Source organism: Marmota marmota, unplaced genomic scaffold (genome assembly GCF_001458135.2).
Source record: "Marmota marmota marmota unplaced genomic scaffold, marMar, whole genome shotgun sequence".
Lineage (NCBI taxonomy): Eukaryota > Metazoa > Chordata > Mammalia > Rodentia > Sciuridae > Marmota > Marmota marmota.
In genome coordinates this window covers 519840-538018 of record NW_025999927.1, presented here as the reverse complement: position 1 = coordinate 538018, position 18179 = coordinate 519840, and the positions used below count along the sequence as shown (strand labels likewise).

The 18179-nt window shown below is 46.4% G+C and overlaps 2 protein-coding genes and 2 long non-coding RNA genes across 6 annotated transcripts in view; 3 read left to right on the top strand and 1 right to left on the bottom strand.

Moving 5' to 3' along the window:
- The window catches only part of Abcb10 (ATP binding cassette subfamily B member 10), a 20448-nt gene extending 16701 nt beyond the window's left edge, over positions 1 to 3747 (top strand). Inside the window, exons 9-10 of the mRNA XM_015504359.2 lie at positions 1564 to 1643; positions 3030 to 3747. Coding sequence (XP_015359845.2) covers positions 1564 to 1643; positions 3030 to 3395 — 446 coding nt within the window. The 3' untranslated portion in view covers positions 3396 to 3747. The remainder of the gene's footprint in view (positions 1 to 1563; positions 1644 to 3029) is intronic.
- A 1476-nt stretch (positions 3748 to 5223) lies between these two features.
- On the top strand, positions 5224 to 7345 carry LOC125615895. The gene is made up of 2 exons (XR_007346486.1): positions 5224 to 5471; positions 5853 to 7345. It is a non-coding gene; the product is annotated as an uncharacterized LOC125615895 (long non-coding RNA).
- A 123-nt stretch (positions 7346 to 7468) lies between these two features.
- On the bottom strand, positions 7469 to 12532 carry LOC107157892. The gene is made up of 3 exons (XR_001505559.2): positions 12454 to 12532; positions 9543 to 9772; positions 7469 to 8590 (listed from the first exon to the last, which is right to left on the bottom strand). It is a non-coding gene; the product is annotated as an uncharacterized LOC107157892 (long non-coding RNA).
- Positions 12533 to 12560: 28 nt separating this feature from the next.
- Nup133 (nucleoporin 133) overlaps positions 12561 to 18179 on the top strand; it is a 47321-nt gene continuing 41702 nt past the window's right edge. For 2 of the 3 annotated variants that reach the window (XM_015504309.2, XM_015504308.2), the window contains exons 1-2: positions 12561 to 12839; positions 17271 to 17389. In XM_015504309.2, coding sequence (XP_015359795.1) covers positions 12661 to 12839; positions 17271 to 17389 — 298 coding nt within the window. In that variant the 5' untranslated portion in view covers positions 12561 to 12660. The remainder of the gene's footprint in view (positions 12840 to 17270; positions 17390 to 18179) is intronic. The other variant, XM_048800355.1, reaches the window with a different exon arrangement.

Genomic DNA, 18179 nt, shown 5'->3' with positions numbered 1-18179 from the left:
CCCTTTTTTTTTTTTTTTTTTTTTTTTTTTTTTAGAGACAGGGTCTCACTGAGTTTCTTAGGGCTTCACTACGTTGCTGAGATTGGCTTTGAACTTGTGTTCCTCCTGTGTCGGCCTCCTGAGCTGCAGGGATTACAGGTGTACACCACCGTGCCCAGCTGTCATTCTAGTTTTAATTTTACTTTTAACTGAATTACAACATCTTTTTTTTAATACTTATTTTTTAGTTGTAGTTGGACACAATACCTTTGTTTTATTTATTTATTTTTATGTGGTTCTGAGGATCGAACCCAGGGACTCGCACACGCTAGGTGAGCTCTCTACCACTGAGCCACAACCCCAGCCCCAAATTACAACGTCCTTAAGAGCAAAAGCACATGATTTCACTTTTTTACATCCTTCCCATAGTAGATAATCAGTGTGTATCTCTTTGGATTTGGATTGAAAAAAACGGTTGTCAGCAAGTAAACGACTGTCAGTGACCAGAGTTGTGACTTCATGAAGAATTTCTCATCTAGCACTCTTGTTTAAGCCACATGCAGCTGGTGAGGTGTTGTGCACACTTGGCTTGCAGATTCTAAGCCAGGAAGCCCCATCTGCTCTGGATGGGGGACCATTCTGTTGCCTCCAGAGTTGCTGTTGGGATTCACTCTTGACATGCTGTGAAGTTCTGAGTTTAAATAATCAGAGCCAGGTAGATACAAATCAAATCAAAATAAGTTGAGTCTGGTTTCTTGCAGAGCAAATAGATCAAGGTCGAGGGAGCTGTACCTGAGCCTCTTCCGTCTTCTATGGGCATAGCACCCGTGGGTTTCCAGCTGGCCCTCAGTGTCTCAGCTCTGCTGGAGAGGAGCTGCACTCCTGGTGTTATTAGCATTCAGCCCTGAGTACCCTTAGCATGCAGAAGTAGCAGAAGTACTTCTGCTAGTGAGGACTGTGAAGTTGGCCTCTGATCAATTAAGATCTCTGCCGTGGCGTGGGTCGGATTCTCAGTGGCAGATAATAGATTCCCCTTGATTAGGTTCATGCACAGGGGATATTTTAAGGAGTAATAAAAGCTCAAAAATCTCTGGCTGGGCTGACAAAGCAGATTCCAAGTTGAAGTTCCAAGGCACTCTGAGATTTTGCCTCAAAACAGGTGGAGCTTGAGGCCACTGCTGGTGCTGGCCCATCAGGTGGCTGTGGGATCTGGCACCACCATCAGCACTGCACCCCTGGGAGGGCCAGTAGTGGACCAGCTCACCTCTCCCTTGTAGCTCTCTTTTGACTCAAGGCCCTTCCCAGGGCATCTGATGGTGGGGCCTCAAGTCACCAGGAGGAGGAGCTTGGACAGGCTGAGGAGGGTGATAGGGCCTGGCTCTTCGCCCAGGCTGAGGGAGCCCTAGACTTGGCCTCCCAGAAGGCCCCTCTTGGCTCTGAAATTCACATGCTGGCTTGGGCTCCACTTGGGGAGGGTCATTAAGCCTCACAAACCTGTATTTGGAACTCTCTTACGGGCACAGTCTGTGTTCCTATTAGCCATTGGCTGCCTGGCGCTCAGCGACTTTGTTCTCCCCCTACAAGGAGCTGTTCTTCTCGATGGCCATGACATCCGCCAGCTGAACCCAGCCTGGCTGAGATCCAAGATTGGGACCGTCAGTCAGGTGAGATGAGGCCTCTGTCCATCATTCACCCTTTGAAGCTGCTTCTGCCCCTTGCTTTTTATGGAACTTGCACCTCTCAAGAGAGAAGAACACAAATTTCTAGGTGTGTCAGGCTCATCCTGTGACAGGTTTTTGCCTCATCCCAAGCGTCAACCAGTTGAAACAGTGGCTTCATCCAGGACTGGGGCTTGTGCTTCTCTGAACACGTGTAGTCTAGAGGATGCAGGGAGACTGCAGATGCTTTCAGGGGCTTGTCCCAAGCCCCATGTCACCACCGACCATTCTCTTGCTTTGCGCGACAGGTTTTTGGAATAAGCAAGCAAAGGCCCTTTGTGAGAAGTTCAGGTTTCAGAGTTCTGGGCTGGGGCAGGTGGCGCAGTGACGGGTGCTAAGCAGAGTGTCCGCTGGGCACTGGAGAGAAGCTGCAGGCAGCCCTTCTTTAGGAACCCTTCACATGCTGCCACCCAGGAGGAGGAGGAGCCCCTCTACCCTCAGTGGGAGTCATCTGGGAGGGGATGGACAGGGGTCCTCCAGTCCTGAGGGAGGTGCTCAGGTGTATGTGGTCTGGCCCCTGTGGGCTCTTGCTGCAGGGTCTCATCTGCAGCATGGTGAGGATAGCAGGTGCTCAGATCAGGCCCCTCTGTTATCACTGTTTACCAGTGATAATGGTGACAGGCCTTGCTTCCCCGAATGCTGAAGTATAACACCAGAGAAGCACACCGAGGCAAGTTTAGAGTGGAAAGTAGAAGTTTTATTAAAGGACAGCAGAAAAGACTTCTCCCGGAGGAATAAGAGGACCCAAAAGGCAGAATCCGTGGAAGGGGAAGGTCTTCCCTTTTTTATAGCTAACGTCTTCTTTCAGCTTTCCCACACTCATGTCTTTTGTTTCCCTTTATCTTGCAGTGATAGAATGCATGTGGGAAGGCCCAAAAGGTGGGAGATAGGTGGGCTAAAGGAGTAATCTGGGTAGGAAAGGCCTGGGGCAGCTTTTGATTAGCATTTCCCTCTTTGCTGGGTGCTGCTTTATAAACATTTCCTTAGGATGGGCTCCAGGCCTTGGGGACATTAACATTTCAATTTCCCCAAGTGCTGCTCTGGTTTCCTGGACTCCATTCTCTATAATGACCTCCATTTTATTTATCTTATTCATTATTAGATTTACCTAACTACACTAACTACCTATCTTTAAATCTGGCTTCACTTTCAGGGTAAGACAGGGGCATGCTGGGTGGCCGGAGCAGGAGGACGACATAGAGCCACAGCAGAGTCCGTCCTCTGTGCCGAGGGCCCATCTTGGGTCTAGTGCTGTGCAGAGTCCAAGGCACTGAGGTGCGATTGAATTCTGCCTTGGAATTTGTGACACACATGCTTTGTTCCAATTTGTAGGAGCCAGTTTTATTTTCTTGCTCTATTGCTGAGAACATCGCTTACGGTGCGGACTGCCCTTCCTCCGTGACAGCAGAGCAGGTGGAGAGGGCTGCAGAGGCCGCCAACGCTGCAGCCTTCATCCGGAAGTTCCCCCGAGCTTTCCACACGGTGGTGGGGGAGAAGGGTGTGCTGCTGTCAGGTGGGCCTGTTGTCTCCTGTTTGCCATCTCCCCCCCACCCCAACCGTGTGCTGGCCTCACAGGAGCGCCCTGCTCCCTGGCCTCAGAGTGCACCACTGCAGCAGGCCAGGTCCTGTCCTCAAAGCCACGGCAGAGCCTCGCGGCCTCTGACCTCTGTGGATGGCTTCGCAGTCTCCCTCTCCTAATGCCCAGAGCTGTCCCAACAGCTGCTGGGCAGTACTCAGCTCCTCAAGGTTTCTTCTCTTCTGAAATGTTTTGTGACCGGAAACTCAGAGACCTGGAGAGCAAGGCATCTGTGAGGGGCAGGTGATCCGCCCGCCTGCGGAGGCAGAGATGCTCTCCAGCAAAGCCAGCAGGGGAATTGTTCTTACTGCCCAGCTTGTGCCCTGTGGGTGAGACCAGGAGCCAAGGAACTCTCCATAAATGACTGCAGAGTAAATGATTTAGGTTTTATTCACATCACCTCCATTACGTGTTCTTCTGCTTTTTTTTTTTCTTTTTTTTTTTTTGAACAACCCTTTTAAAATGGGAAAAGCACTCAACTTGAGGGCTGTGCAAAATCAGGCGCTGGTGAAGACCTGACCTGAAGTCTTGTCTAATGGCCCCATAGCCTCCGGGCACAGCTGGCCCGTCCCAGCAGGCCCAGACCTGTCCAGCAGCCCTAGGCACATTGGCACCACAATCCAGGAGAGAAAGAGGACTTATTTTATGTTGTTTTAGGATGCAGAAGTAGGACCAGTGAGTAGAACTGAAAAATAAATAAATTTTTGGTTAAACAGAGTTTTTTTTTTCCTTATTACAAATTTCCAAGAATGTTTCCTCCACAGATACTGAGCTCCCTGCTGAGAGCTCCCACTCCTCCTGGGCATGCAGCCTCAACCTAGACCAAGGCAGTTGTCCTGTCTACCTCTAAATATCTCTTTGAGCCACAGAGAACTAAAAACAAAAGTTGAGTGTACCTTGCATGACTTCTTTAACCAAAGGCAGAGGGTAAACAGATGTTTTTGGTGGGTGTTGGACATTCCAGTGTAGACTCACACCTTGCTTGGTGACAGTGACCAGCTGCCATCTCTGAAACCTGTCCTTGGCTAGTTTAAACCAGTTTGAGCTGCTGCCCAGCAGGGCGGTGTGCAGCTCGGACCCAAGCATGGGTCACCTGTTCCCGGTGGACCAGCTTCTGCATATTCTTCCTTCCATCAGGATCCTAAACTCCACCTTATAATATAGAATAGACACCTGGCTCCAGCCCGCCTGTGTCCTGAGAGGACCCGGCACTCGGTCCTTGAGCACTGGCTGCACCCAGAATGCCTCTAAGCTCAGGTAGCCCATGGCCGGCTACTCCAGGCCCTGGACAAGGGAGGGCCATCCTGGTGTCCTCGTGTGCTAGCTTCTGTGAGGGGCCAGGTCCAGGGTACCATGGTGCCAGCTACAGGTGGTAAACTTCTGGGTGAGTCAGCCAGAAAGGAGTGCCCTTATCACAAAGCCAGTGCCACATGGGGAGGTGAGTGTCCTGAGGCTGGGGAGGAGTCCTGGAGGAAGGGAGGGGCAGGAGGTGGAAGGGCAGGGGGCCACCACAGACTCCACGTCAAGAGGAGACTACACACATGGGAGGAATGAGGACCAGTGTCAACTGGGGCAGTGGGTGCAGGTGCCCTTTATTCTGGATGGTTCTAATGCTGTCCAGAAGCCTCCCATATCTGAGCTCCTAACCCCCTGTGGGGGAGTGCGTGGGAGGAGGCAGAGCCCTCTACACTGTGTTGGTCAAGCCTAGGCTTGCACCTGCTGATCCTGAGACCTGGTCCTGCCTGTGCCTCAGTCTTTCCTCTATAAAGTGGGAGTAAGTTGGAATCCACCTCGTAGGGTAACGCACTTAGAAGACACCTACTGGGTGGGGCATCCTCAGTGCAGCTGTGATAAAAGTTGTTGCTGTTAATTCTGAGATTGATGGGAGGACAAGCTATTGTAAAAACAGGTCTCTGTTCTCCCCTCTATCCCAGCTGTGGCCAGCTGGGCCCAGCTGGCCACTGATTTTGCCCTGTCCTCCATACTTCCATCCTGGTAAAGTTGCCCTTGGGTGGAACCACGCCAGTGTGGTCCCTCCCTGAGCATGATGCTCCAAGGTCCACCCACACTGTGGCACATATCAAATGTGGTTCTTATTACTGAAAACTTGTATTTTCCACTAAAACCATATTTTTTCTTTTCTTTTAAATATTTTCCCTTCAGAATCCTAGAATTCTTCTCCTGGATGAAGCGACCAGGTGAGAGTGTGTGCACGTATGGGGCTGTGTTCTGCACGAGACTGTACTGAGGAGTGTCCCACTGTAGGAGGGACTCTGCACAGTGAAGTGAGGCAGTCTGGGCCAGTAATGGCAGTCAAGAGGCAGGGGACAGAGGGGCACCAGTGGGCACCCAGCTTGGGAGGGGCCCTGATCCCTGCAGTTGGCACCTGAACAGGGCCTTCTGCTTGGATGTCAGCGTGGTTCTAGAGGTGGGAGATCCTGCCTGCCTCCTTTCTGTCCCTGCTCCCAGCAGGGAAATTTGTGTCAGAATAGAAGTTCACCATAAGGAGGGCCAGAGTGTGGCCCTGGGGCTGTGCACCGCTGTGGCACTAAAGTCTGTGCTCCTATGATCCTGACCAGTGCGCTCGATGCCGAAAATGAGTACCTCGTGCAAGAGGCTCTGGATCGACTGATGGAGGGAAGGACAGTGTTAGTCATTGCCCACCGCCTGTCCACCATCAAGAATGCAGACGTTGTCGCTGTTCTTGACCGTGGAAAAGTCACCGAACACGGGAAGCATGAAGAACTACTTTCAAGACCAGACGGGTTGTACAGAAGACTAATGAGCAAACAGAGCTTTCCCTCAGCGTGAAGAAGCAGCTCCCCATGCACTGAGCCTGGGAGGCTTTAAAGCATGGTGGCACTGCAGGAAAAACGCAGACTAATGAAATCCACAAGTCACACTTCAAGATACTTGAAATATGTCTATTTTTCCAAAGTATGTAAAAATATTGTTTTGAACCATCCCTGTTCTCAAGACCTTTTAGCAGTGTGACTTTCTAAGTGTCCCTGCACCAGGGCCTTCTCCTGGTTCTGCGCTCCCCTTCATGGAGAGGAGCACAGTGTTGCCCAGCACCTCGTGCTCTTTGCCTGACCTCGCATATTCAAACTATTGTGGAGAGAGCTCTTGAAATGGAATTATAAACAAGGAGCAAGGACTCTGGACCAGCTTAGCACACATTGTCACCCAGTGTCCTCTCACTGGGTAGTAGAAGTGCCACTCGGCCTTTACGGAAGCGAAGCTGCCAGGCAGAGAGTCAGGTAGAGGAAGGGGACATCCACGCTACCTATGCCCTGGAGTTCCCGCAGTGTGATCCTGGAGTGCGACATCCAGACGTGCACAGTCTCCAACAACCTGGCACTTGGAAGCCTGACTGGTTTGAACATGGGAAGGAAGCGGTTCCTCCAACCGGAAAGCTTTGTGTTCTCTCTTCCCATGTCTGTTTCTGTGAGTACTCTTGGTGCAAGGCACAAATTGCTGGGTATCACAAGAAAGAGGGATGAACATGAACTTTACATGTCAGTTGTATGAGGCATGCATTTGAAAATTATCTGTCAAAAGCTTATAATTCCCAGAGAAACTAAAGTTTATAGTTTTTATAATACTTTTGAATTTTCATGAATATAGCTAAAATCTGAATAACATGGCTATCATTTTCAGCCATAAGATATTTGAAGAAAATTTGAAAGCCTTCCTGCTCCACAGAGCCCAGAACCTTCTGTCGTGGCACTGTCCTGAGGAGGACACCAGTGGCCCCCCTTCTTGTATTTATGAGAATAGTCTTGTTCACCTGAATGACTCAGTCGCTAAAACAAAGTGACAGCCCCCGAGTTTGCCATGTTCTGATTCGTGCTGGTAACTTGCTGTTGCCTCTAGAAAAAGTGCTTTTTCTACATCGATGATGCCAAAGCCTGAGTTGCTATGCTGGCATGGACTGGAAGCCCCTGGTGCCCAGATGGCCTCCCTCCAGATCCTCCTGGAAGAAGCAGCCCGTTTCAGTAGAGGCTTAGAGTGTTATGTTTTTTTCGACAAAAGGGAATTTAATAATGAATAAAATGATTCAGTGAATGAGTGAATGTAGTGTTATTTGAATTGATAAACAATACATCTGTGGTGATCATTTTAACAAGCTTTGTGTGTGTTCTCTATAGTTTGCTATTTCAACGTTGTTCTCAGAAGGCAGACAAAACACAAGTGTGGGAGAATTTCTTTTATTCCTCACAGGGATTTACAAGATTGAGTTTGATAATTATTTTTGCTTTCTAATATAAAATGTTTGATTTTTTTACTTTTTTTTTTTTGTACTGGGGATTGAATCCAGGGGTGTGCTACCACTGAGCCACATCCCCAGCCTTTTTAATTTTTTATTTTGAGACAGGGTCTCACTAAGCCTCTGAGGCTGGCTTCAAACTTGCCATCCTCCTGCCTCAGTCTCCCGAGTCACTGTGAACACAAGTGTGTGCTGCTGTACCCGTATCTTGTTCATGTCTTTAAGTAATATTTTATATCATATATTAAAATGTATAGTGAACTTTATCTGTGTTTGTCACTTGCACAACTTTATACCATATTAGGTTTCTTTTTTTAATATTTTTTAATTGTTGATGGACCTTTATTTTATTTATTTGTATGTGGTGTTGAGAATCAAACCCAGTGCCTCATGCATGCTAGCCATGTGCTCTACCACTGAGCTACAACCTCAGCCCCACCATATTAGGTTTCTTACTAGAATTTGCTATAGAGATTCAGGAATAAATAAAAATATAACAAATACAGAAAAGCAAGTCATAATGAGAATTGAAAACACATATAATTCCATTCCTTCCTTCCTTACTGAAGACTGTCATCACTTCTGTGCTACTTATAAATATTTTGTCTAGTTGCTTCAGATCAGGGAGTGTCCTGTGCCCCACCAGGACTTGGGGACACAGTGAGGACAGAGTCAGCAGCTCTGCCCTCAGGGGTCTCCAGCCTAGCAGGGCAGGGCAGGCAAACCTAGTATGAGAACAGCCACCTGTCACACAGAGTTGTGACCAGCCCTTACCTTGGTACCACGTCATCTCCCACCCCACCCCCAGGGTGTTTGCACTGCACCAGAGTTGATGCTCTGGCAGTTCTGCAGGTGACACCAATACCTATTGTCCCACTTCCCAGGTCAGGAAATTAGCATGGCAGGCTGTAAATTAATGCAGCAGCATCGGCCACTGTGTGTAGCCTCAGGCAGAGTGGGGAAGGGCGATGTCAGGAAGCAGCAGGAGCTGGTGGTGTATGCATGGAAGCTGCTGAACACCTTGCCTCTCACCTCCTTGCAGAACCCCTGGAGGACATGGAACCAGTTTAGAAAATAAGCAGAAAAGAAAAGGAATGTCACCTGAGATTTGACAGGTGTGTTAGAGTCTCATCCTGCTGAGTTTGCATATTGTTGTATGACCTCTGGGGCTCATCTCTGTGGGCAGGGTCTCCCCTGACCTTGGACCCTGCAGGTTCCCAGGAAATAATCACAATTTATACCATCATAAAATAGGCCAAACCCCTGGAAGTACACTCCTTATAAAGCAGGGCTCCATTTGGGGAAATCTTTTTGTTCCATAAAAATGCCAAGCTGATAAAAAAATAAATAAAAACAAATATAAATGTTATAAAACAGTTAAATAAATAAATGAAAGATGTATGAAAACTACACTATCAGTATTCCTTTGGGGTGTTCTTCTGAACCTGAGGCATTGTGGAGTTTGCTTAACAAACCCTGAGCATCCACTTGATTAGATCCTCTGCCTGCACCTACCTCACAAAGCTAGTGCAGCGGTCAGCAAGCTACCTGGCTACCTATGTATTTATGGACTGCAAGCTAAGGATGGTTTTTAGTTTTGAATGGTTGAAAAAAATCAAAAGAATAATATTTCAAAATACATTAAACATATAAATTCAAATTTCAGTGGCAGTAAATAGAGTCTTGTTGGAACACAGCCGTTCTTGTCCATGTAGGAAAATCCATGGCTGCTTTTCCCTACAATGCAGAGGGGAGTGGCTGTGAGACCCTTAGGCCTGAAGACTGGATGAGAAGTCTGCTGACCCCATACCGAGCGAAAAATATGTGTTCTGCACTTCTGGAAGGACTTCTGTGCTGAAATTCAGCCATTTGGTGTCATTACAATCTGTTGAGGGTCAGGTGAATGCCTGGAAGTGTCTGGGTATGGATGATTTCCTGCCTTTCCATTCCAGCATCTGTTACCAGCCTGCTGAGAATGGGACCTGACAGTTCTACCCACCTGGCTGCTTCTGGCTGCCGACTGCAGTGATCAGTACCACATAAATCAATGTTTGGTCTTCACTGCAAGGGCACAGAGCCGAGGCCCATCTGCATGGGACCTGAGGCTGGGCCCTCACACAGAGCTGTCTGAACCAGCGAGGTATATTTCTTTTAACAAAAGTGGTGTAGACTACACGTGGAGGAAAAGACGCATGTTTTCTTCCCATTCTAGGTTCATGGCTGAGGCCCCTATAACAAAAGACAGATTTATAAGAGGAAAGCATACACTTTTTTTTAATATTTATTGTTCAGTTTTCGGAAGACACAACATCTTTATTTATTTTTTTTATTTTATGTGGTGCTGAGGATCGAACCCAGCGCCCTGCGTATGCCAGGCAAGCGCATTACCGCTTGAGCCACATTCCCAGCCCCATACACTTTTATTTAATGCAAACTTTCTGTGATCTGGGAGCCTCAGGAAATGATCCAAAGACATGGGAACTCATACCTTCGGGTTTTTTTTTTTTTTCTTAGTTGTCAATGGACCTTTGTTTTATTTATATGTGGTGCTGAGAATCAAACCCAGTGCCTCACAGCTGCCAGGCAAGCTCTCTACCACTGAGCCACAACCCCAGCTCCATCATGCATTCTAATGCTTGGTTTTGATGAGCATGCTGGACAAAGGCACGCAATACAGTAGGGACTACGGGGGTTCTAGACAAGGCCTCTTGGTCCAGGGTCTTCCTTGTGTCCCTGTCTTCAGGGATATGGATGATCCTTTCCTCCAAGTACAGAAGGGCACCTCTTACAAGAGGGTCCTATGACCTGCCTCAGGGATAAGGGCAGGTCAGAGTGACTGTCCTTCTCTTGCTTGATGTGTTCTTTTTTTGGTACTGGGAACTGAACTCAGGTGCTTAACCACTGAGCTACATCCTTGGTCCTTTTTATTTTTTGTTGTGAGACAGAGTCTTGCTAAGTTGATTGGGGCCTTGCCTAGTTGCTGAGGCTGGCCCTGAACTTGGCAATCCTCCTGCCACAGCATCCCAAGCAGGGATTGCAGGCATGGCCACTGTGCCCAGCGCTTGCTGTCTTCTTAAGTGCCAAGGTGACATATTTTGGGTAGTGTGTCCTGAACCCCATCACTGCACAAACTGTTCGTTATTGTGTATATTTAAGGTGTGCAGCACGTTTTGATACACATACATGTGGTGAAATGATGGGTGAAATAGGGTCAAGCAAATCACTGTCACCTTCCATAGGTATGTTGCAAGAGCACCTAAAACCTCTTAGCATATTTTCAGTGTTTCCTAGTAAGACCCAGAGAAAGACGAAATACTTGAAAGCAAGCTGCAAAGCCAGGGGGGAAACTCAGGAGGGAGAAAGTAGAACAAGGTGAGGCCAGGTTCCACACTGCACAGATGGTTTTGGGGCTCTTATCTCCCAAAAACCAATTTACTTAAGTGTTAGAATGGCCTTAGGCCTGAGCCTAAGCAACTCCATTTTAAAAACTCCAGTTTGAAACCTGCAATTTCACCAGGCACACCCAAGAGCCCTCCACTATGGCCACAAACAAGTTACTTCCCCTCACCCTGATAAACAGAGTGAAGCCCCTGGCAGGCTGTCCTTGCCTGATAAGAGGAAACCAAGAAGATCAAGGTGGAGACCACCAGACCAAAAGTTTCTGACCCCAGGTTAAATGATGTCCTTGAAATGATGATGGTAGCTGATAAGGAGTGAAAGGGGGGGGTCAAACCCCGTCCCCCAAATTTAGTATAAATAATTATAGAGCAAATGAACAGGGATTCAAGCCAGTTGAAACAAGCATGCATTCGAGCTGGAGAGCCTGATGAGGACCTGATAACCCATCACTTGTCATCATTTCCTGAGCCTTTGCGTGATCCTCATCGCCCTCAAACTCTACAGCCTCATCTGGACTTGATGAGAGCTGCAACTTCTCCCTACTGATCCTTTCTCTCCTTTCTCCTGAATGGCCAACCACTCCATGCCAGGAAAAATCTGCCTTGGTTCCGGACCTGATCACTGCGGTCTGAGTGAGTGTGCATCTGCTGGACATAAAGCCTAAGGCTTAAGACTTTTGAACTTAGCATGCAGAGGAAGTGTCTGTCATTAGCCTGTCATGATTAAGTGTGTTTTGCAGGGCTTAGAATTAATCTAGAATTGTTTGCTGTGAATTGATTATGTCTATTACAGTGCTTAGCATTAGGAATTGTCGTTTTCTTCATTAAGAACTATAGAGTGAAATTATATTGAGTGAATAAAGCATTGAAAGGGGAAGAAGCGCGTGGACATTCTTTATTTCTCCCCTTAATTGCATACGTTGCAATTTTGCCTCCTCGCAACATTAAGCCATTCCCTTATTTCAACAAAGGCATGATGAACGTCTACTAAATATCTGTTGGGTATGACGAATATCCTGTCAAAACACTTGAACGTAGCTACTTGCGAGTTAGCTATGAACACAAAACTATTATGCCGAATAAAAATACCAGTCTGTATACAGGAGCATAAAGGGACATCCAGGTTTCCCTGGGACGCAGCACTGAAAGAAGGGGCTGGTGGGCCAAGGTAGGAGGGCAGGCAACCCCGGAACAGAAACGTGAAGGGCAGAGTGTTTCAAGTTCTCGGAAGGTGAGGGGGAATGGTGGATGGACAGGCGTGGCAAAGCCGGCCAGTCAGATCAAAGCAGCTCAACAACCTGCGGGCGGTGATCAGCCACTAGAGTCCGCCGCAGAGAGTAGCGCAGGCCTGCCGCAGTGCACCTGCCGGCATGTGGAGGGCCGGAGGGAGCGAGACCAGGCCAGAGCCCCTGCCCACGATTCGCGCTGCAGCACTAGGATCGCTTAGCGTCATCACCACTCACCCAACCCGCTCCGACCACGCCCAGCGCCTCGGCGCAACGTTTTACGTACTTTCTACGCGCCTTTCGGCCCGGCTCCGATCACGCCCGGGGCTTAGTGATGATGAGATTTTTACGCGCCTTCCGGTCCCTCTGACCACGCCCGCGGCGTTTGACGTCATCGCCGCGCGCCTTCCGGGGCTGGGGCTTTCAAGCTCTGGACGCGGGAGAACAGTGCTTGTCTCTAGTTGTGTCTCGGTCATCGCTGTGTTCTGCGGTCATGTTCCCGGCCGTCCCTTCACTGCGGACCCCGGGTCCCGGGTCCCGAAGGGGCCCGCTGGCCGGAGTCGGGGGCTCCACGCCCCGTGCGACGAGCAGGAGGGGCCCGTCCCTGGGCTCTGCGGTCGGCACTCCTGGGCCCTTCTCGCCGGTAGGCCGGCGGAGCTCGCTCAGCTCGCGGTGAGTAGCGGCGCCTGGGAGGTGGCCTGTCTCGCTCTTGCCGTTGTTTCAGCTCCGCTTTGGTTGTCGCTTGAGTCCTCAGTTTGCGCTTTTCGTGTGTCAGAAGACAAAAGTGCAACAAATTTAGTTGCAGTTCTGATTGACTTTTATTTGCGATTCGTGAGTCCGCGCAGCCTCCATTCTGCAACATAGGAAGGGAGCCTATACAGTAGCACAGTAGTGGGTCTCTTAAGGCGGAAAGAAGGAAGCAGCTTAATGGGAAAGGTTGACGGGTTATCATCAGGTTACTCTTTTGAGCGTTAAAGGAAAGGGGATTTCTTTAAATACTCAGATTCGAATCTCTCGTTCTCAGGAAAAACTCATGGGTTTGGGATCTGCCTGCCCTTAAAGCTTCAGCTTAATGATGTGGCATTTGACTTGTGCGACTCCATTTCGGTGTGGTCTGGTCTTTGGGGCCTGGTGCAGGAGCTCAGTACAAAACAGCGGCTTTCCATCATTTTTGTTTAACAATTCCCACCGTTTGGTCAGGATCTCACTTAGGTGAGAGTGGGACCAACACTAAAGGTGTGACGCTACTTTGTTACATTATTCTGGTGTCCAGTTTTTCGACACATCATTCATAGGTTACCACGTCCCTGTGATCAACAGTTCCTTCAGGTTTTTTGTCATTCTGGCTGAAGAGAGATTTGACATTTGATAGATGGCTGCATGCAAACGGAGAGAAGGAAGACTACTGTTAGGACTGGAAGATAATACCAAAAATGTGAAATATGCTTCTTACTAGGGTCCACATGAACCAAACCAACTAAAGTCAACTAGATCACAGAATGAGTCAGATGAGTCATTTTAACCAAGTAGCCTGTTCAATTCCTTCCTTCTTTGCTTTCTTTGTAACTGAATCTACTATATCTGATGTATTCATCCATGTGCAACAAGAAGTGTTCGTGACTGCACAGATTCCTCCTTGTTTAGCAAGTAGGTAGCAAAAATTCTTTTATCTAGCATTCCATGACCAACTTAAATTAAAGCAGAGAGTGAGAACTGGGTCTAGAAGTCTAACTATAAAGGAACCACAAGTACAATTTTCAGAGATACTTAGAGGTGCTGCTAAAGTTACCTGCTAGGTGGACCAAAGTCTCTTAAGGCATGTATAGATTTGGGGTGAACTTGACATGCTATCACCTTACCATAGTAGCCACTGAATGAAATTCTAGTTACAGGATTATCCTGCCAAGTGAATGAGGTAGGCATAAGCAAGGAAAAGTCAGAAGAGATCAGCACCTCATTATTGTGGGAAATCTTGTTCCCATGTCTTGGGAAAAGCTGTCCACAGCATGAAGTCATCAACTTCTTATCTGGTTTGCCTTTGAATGTCTCTGGTTATGGTTTTGTGGCTTGGTGAACTCATGTCAGACATGAAATTTATCCCTTGAAGCTTTCCAGCTTTAGTTTACAAGGCTTCAAGAACAGGAATTTTGTTCTTAGTGATTCCATGATTCCATGGATTGGAGGAACCTAGAAAATTAAGGATCTTGTACAGTTACAGACAGATAATAAAAACTTGAAAACAGTGAACAGGACTGATCTGATAACAAGTGTACTGGAGTTTTTCTCCAAAAAATGATTTTTCTCTCTACAGTCACCCCATTCCCACTGCAGGTGTGGGACCAGTCGGTCTCATCAGACTTGGCCAGACTGTTTACGTTAGGTCTCTAAGGATTTTTGTGATTGACCACATAGACACTTTTTAAGTTTGCTCTGCTGGAACTTTTGGTAAGGAGTCTGATTGGACTTGGCTAACCTCGGGGTTAGGTGTACCACACTAAGGTACACTTCTGTGTATAACCTCAAATGGGATACCCCATGGACTTAGTGATAGAGCCAGTATTTCCAGTATACCCTCCCATAAAGAGCAGATTTTTACTGAACTTATATAAATAATTATATTGCCATAAAAATAAGAAAATTCTTGAATAGTTTTCCAAAATTTTAAGGGATCAAGTTGGCAGAAGTAGCAGGAAAGTAGGCAGAAAAAGTAATTCTTGTTCTACTTGAACTTAGGATCATCTCTTTCTTCACTAAGATTCTGGAAGTTCTTACCCAGTTCCGTGATATGATGTAAATGCTATCAGAGTTTTTTTTATGACTCTGCTTAAAGAAGAAGCAGTTTTTGACTGTGGCTGATGCCCAGTGCTTTGCAGCAGAATCAACATCTCTGCCTATGGGTAGCAGAGACTTAGAATAGATGTGGTTAAAATCTGATGAGAATCACCATAGCCAGCAGCCAGCCAGGAAATATACTTCCATGGCCTGGAACACTTTAACATGACCACAGTTGTGACTGATGGCATGCTGGATTTCAAGGACTCATACAGTTTTTGAAACAGTCATATCAGTAACTATCCTTAAGTATTAATTTTTTATTTTTGTTCTTTGTAGTTATACCTGAATGATAGTAGAGTGTATTTTGACATACATACATGGAATATAACTTAGCATTCTTGTGGTTGTACATGATGTGGAGTTATATTGGTTGTGTATTTATGTATGAAAACAGTCATCTACTCTTTTCCATTTCCATCTCCCCTTCCTTCCCCCGACTCTGCTCTGTTCAATCTGGTAAAGCTCCTGTCCCCCGCCATTGTTGGTATCCAATATCCCTTAAGTATATCTTGAAGATTGAGCATCATTTATTATTTGACAGTGATTCTCATATAACTTAACATTACATAAGCCTAATAAGCTGGGTGCAGTTGTGCACACCTATAATCCCAGCAGCTCTGGAGGCTGAGGCAGGAGGATCACAAATTCAAAGCCAGTCTCAGCAACTCAGTGAGGCCCTAAGCAACTCAGCAAGACCCTGTCTCTTAAAAAATTTTTTTGAAAAAATAGGGGGTTGGGGATGTGGCTAAGTGCCCCTGGGTTCAATCCCTGGTACCCCCACCCCCACCCCGCTGCCAAAAAAAAAAGCCTAATTAATCTTTTTTTTTTTTCTTCACGGTACTTGGGATAAACCCTATGGGTGTTCTGCCACTGAACTACATCTACAACCCTTTAAAAAATTTTTTTTTGACAGGGTCTTGCTAAATTGTTCTGTCTGATCTCAAATTTATGATCCTCCTGCTTCAGCCTTCCAAATTGCTCGGATTAGAAAGGTATGCCACCATGCCAGCATCATCTGTCTTACAAGATGAGAAACATATCTTTTTTATGGCTTTCTTGAGACACAACTAGAAAATCCCAAAGTTAATTCAAGGTCAAAAAGATCTAATTTAGAGTTTGATTTTGGAAAGTTTGTCAAAAATGTCAAAAGGCTTAAAACAAATATCTTAGTCATCTGTTTAGTCAGTGACAATAAATTATTTTAAAGGCAAGTACAAAAGGTTATATAATTGTGAGCAAAAACTTAGTTCATTTAAAATATTAAGAAGACTCCCCTTTGTTAATAAGCAAAGACCCAATAGAAGACAACATGAAATACAAATTGTCTTGAAAGAAACTAAATATGTTTCCTAAACCTTTCCCATTCTCAGATCAATAGTGTAAGAAAATTTCATTGGTTTAATAGAGGAGACCAAATTCTGCTTTGCCTCCGTGCACTGCTAGTATTCACACTCATCATACCTGAGAGATCGATCATCTCATCTCAGCCAACAATGATCTCACACCAGAGAGGAGGTCTATGGCTTCACCCACCCATTTCTGTCCTGCGCACCCCTCTCTTCTTCAACAATCAGCCACTCCCCATAAAAACAGAAAGGACACACCTCAGGTCATACCTCAGAGCTTCACTTAACTTACAAACATGTGCTTTCCTTGTATGTAGAGTTGTTCCTTTTATTATTTTAAGTATTATATAGAAAGTAGGATTTTTAGTACTTAGTAACTTTAATTGCTAGTGAGAGCCCGGGAGTAAGTTCATCATACACCAGCATTTTATGAGCATACATTTTATAGCTTCTACATACACAAGCGTACAGGACTGTTTTTCATTGTGATAGGACACAGTACTAATAGACTCAATTTTTAATTTCTTTGTAATAAGAAGCCTAAACTGATAAACGTAAATGTTCAGCAATTTATGTTTTAGTATTTCATCTTATTTGAAAAGTTCTAGGTATTCAGTGAGTAGAAGCCAAGAGGGAACATCACAGGGATGGAGTTGTGTTGCTCTTACAGTGACTTCTCTGGCCCCTCGTTGGGGGCATGTTGCTCTCACAGTAATTACTGAGCATTACTGGTTGAGCCAGGGTTTCCTAAATCCTGTCAGCCCTTTTTTGAATGAATTTACTCACACAGTATGCATGTGCCAGTGTTTAAGCTCACCTCCTTATTTATCAAGATCCTTTCATCACGTAAATACATATATAAACACTAGGGTAGCGAAAAGTTCTAAGTGATAAGTGAAGTAATGTGGTCTCTTCTCTTTAGAGGAACACCTACACGAGCATTCCCGCACCACTCCGTAACTGAGTCTGTGAACTATGATGTGAAGACATTCGGATCATCTCTCCCTGTTAAGGTCATGGAGGCCCTGACCCTGGCAGAGGGTAGGTGTTTCCCTCCACTCACCTGTCAACATCTGGGAGCGAAGCAGGCCTCTTGTGTGGATGGACCTGCAGGAGGGCAGAGCGTCTGACTGGTTCTTTGCTTCAGTCCAGACACACAATGTATTCGAGAAACAGAAGGCATCATTCTGACACTATCACATTTAAGTCCAGTGGTTTCAAGTACTGTGCAGAATTCAGTCCCATTAAAAAAACTGATCAGATATATGGAATTTAGCTTTAAAAAGCAACTCCCAAAACTAGTACAGTAAGTTCAGGTCACACTCCATTTCTGGGTCCTTTGTGGTGTCCCAGAGGCTGTGTGTACAGTGGCATGGAATTACCAGTGTAGCGTGATCTCAGAAGGTTCTGTTGGCTGAGATTCATTGTAGTAGTTCAGAAGATGTGGTCAACACAAAGTTGGAAGAGCAACATTAAAGAGTGAGGAATTGGGTTAGGCATGGTGGTGTGTGCCCATAAACCTAGCAATTTGGTAGATTAAGGCAGGAAGATGTCAAGGTTGAGGCCAGTGGGCACCTTAATGGAACCTTCTCTCAAAGTGAAAAATAACAGGGCAGGGGATGTAGCTCAATGGTAGAGTGTTCCGGGGTTCAGTCTCCAGCAGAGTGGGACGTGCAGTTTAGACTGCTCTCTGTACGTACCTAAGTTGTTTATGGACCCCTTGACTTTGGCTTTTCTGAAAGTGTTTTTCATATTGCAGCTTGTTACTGAAATCAGTTTAGTGGTTCACAGCTAGCATTAAAGACAACAACAACAACAAAAATAGAAGAGA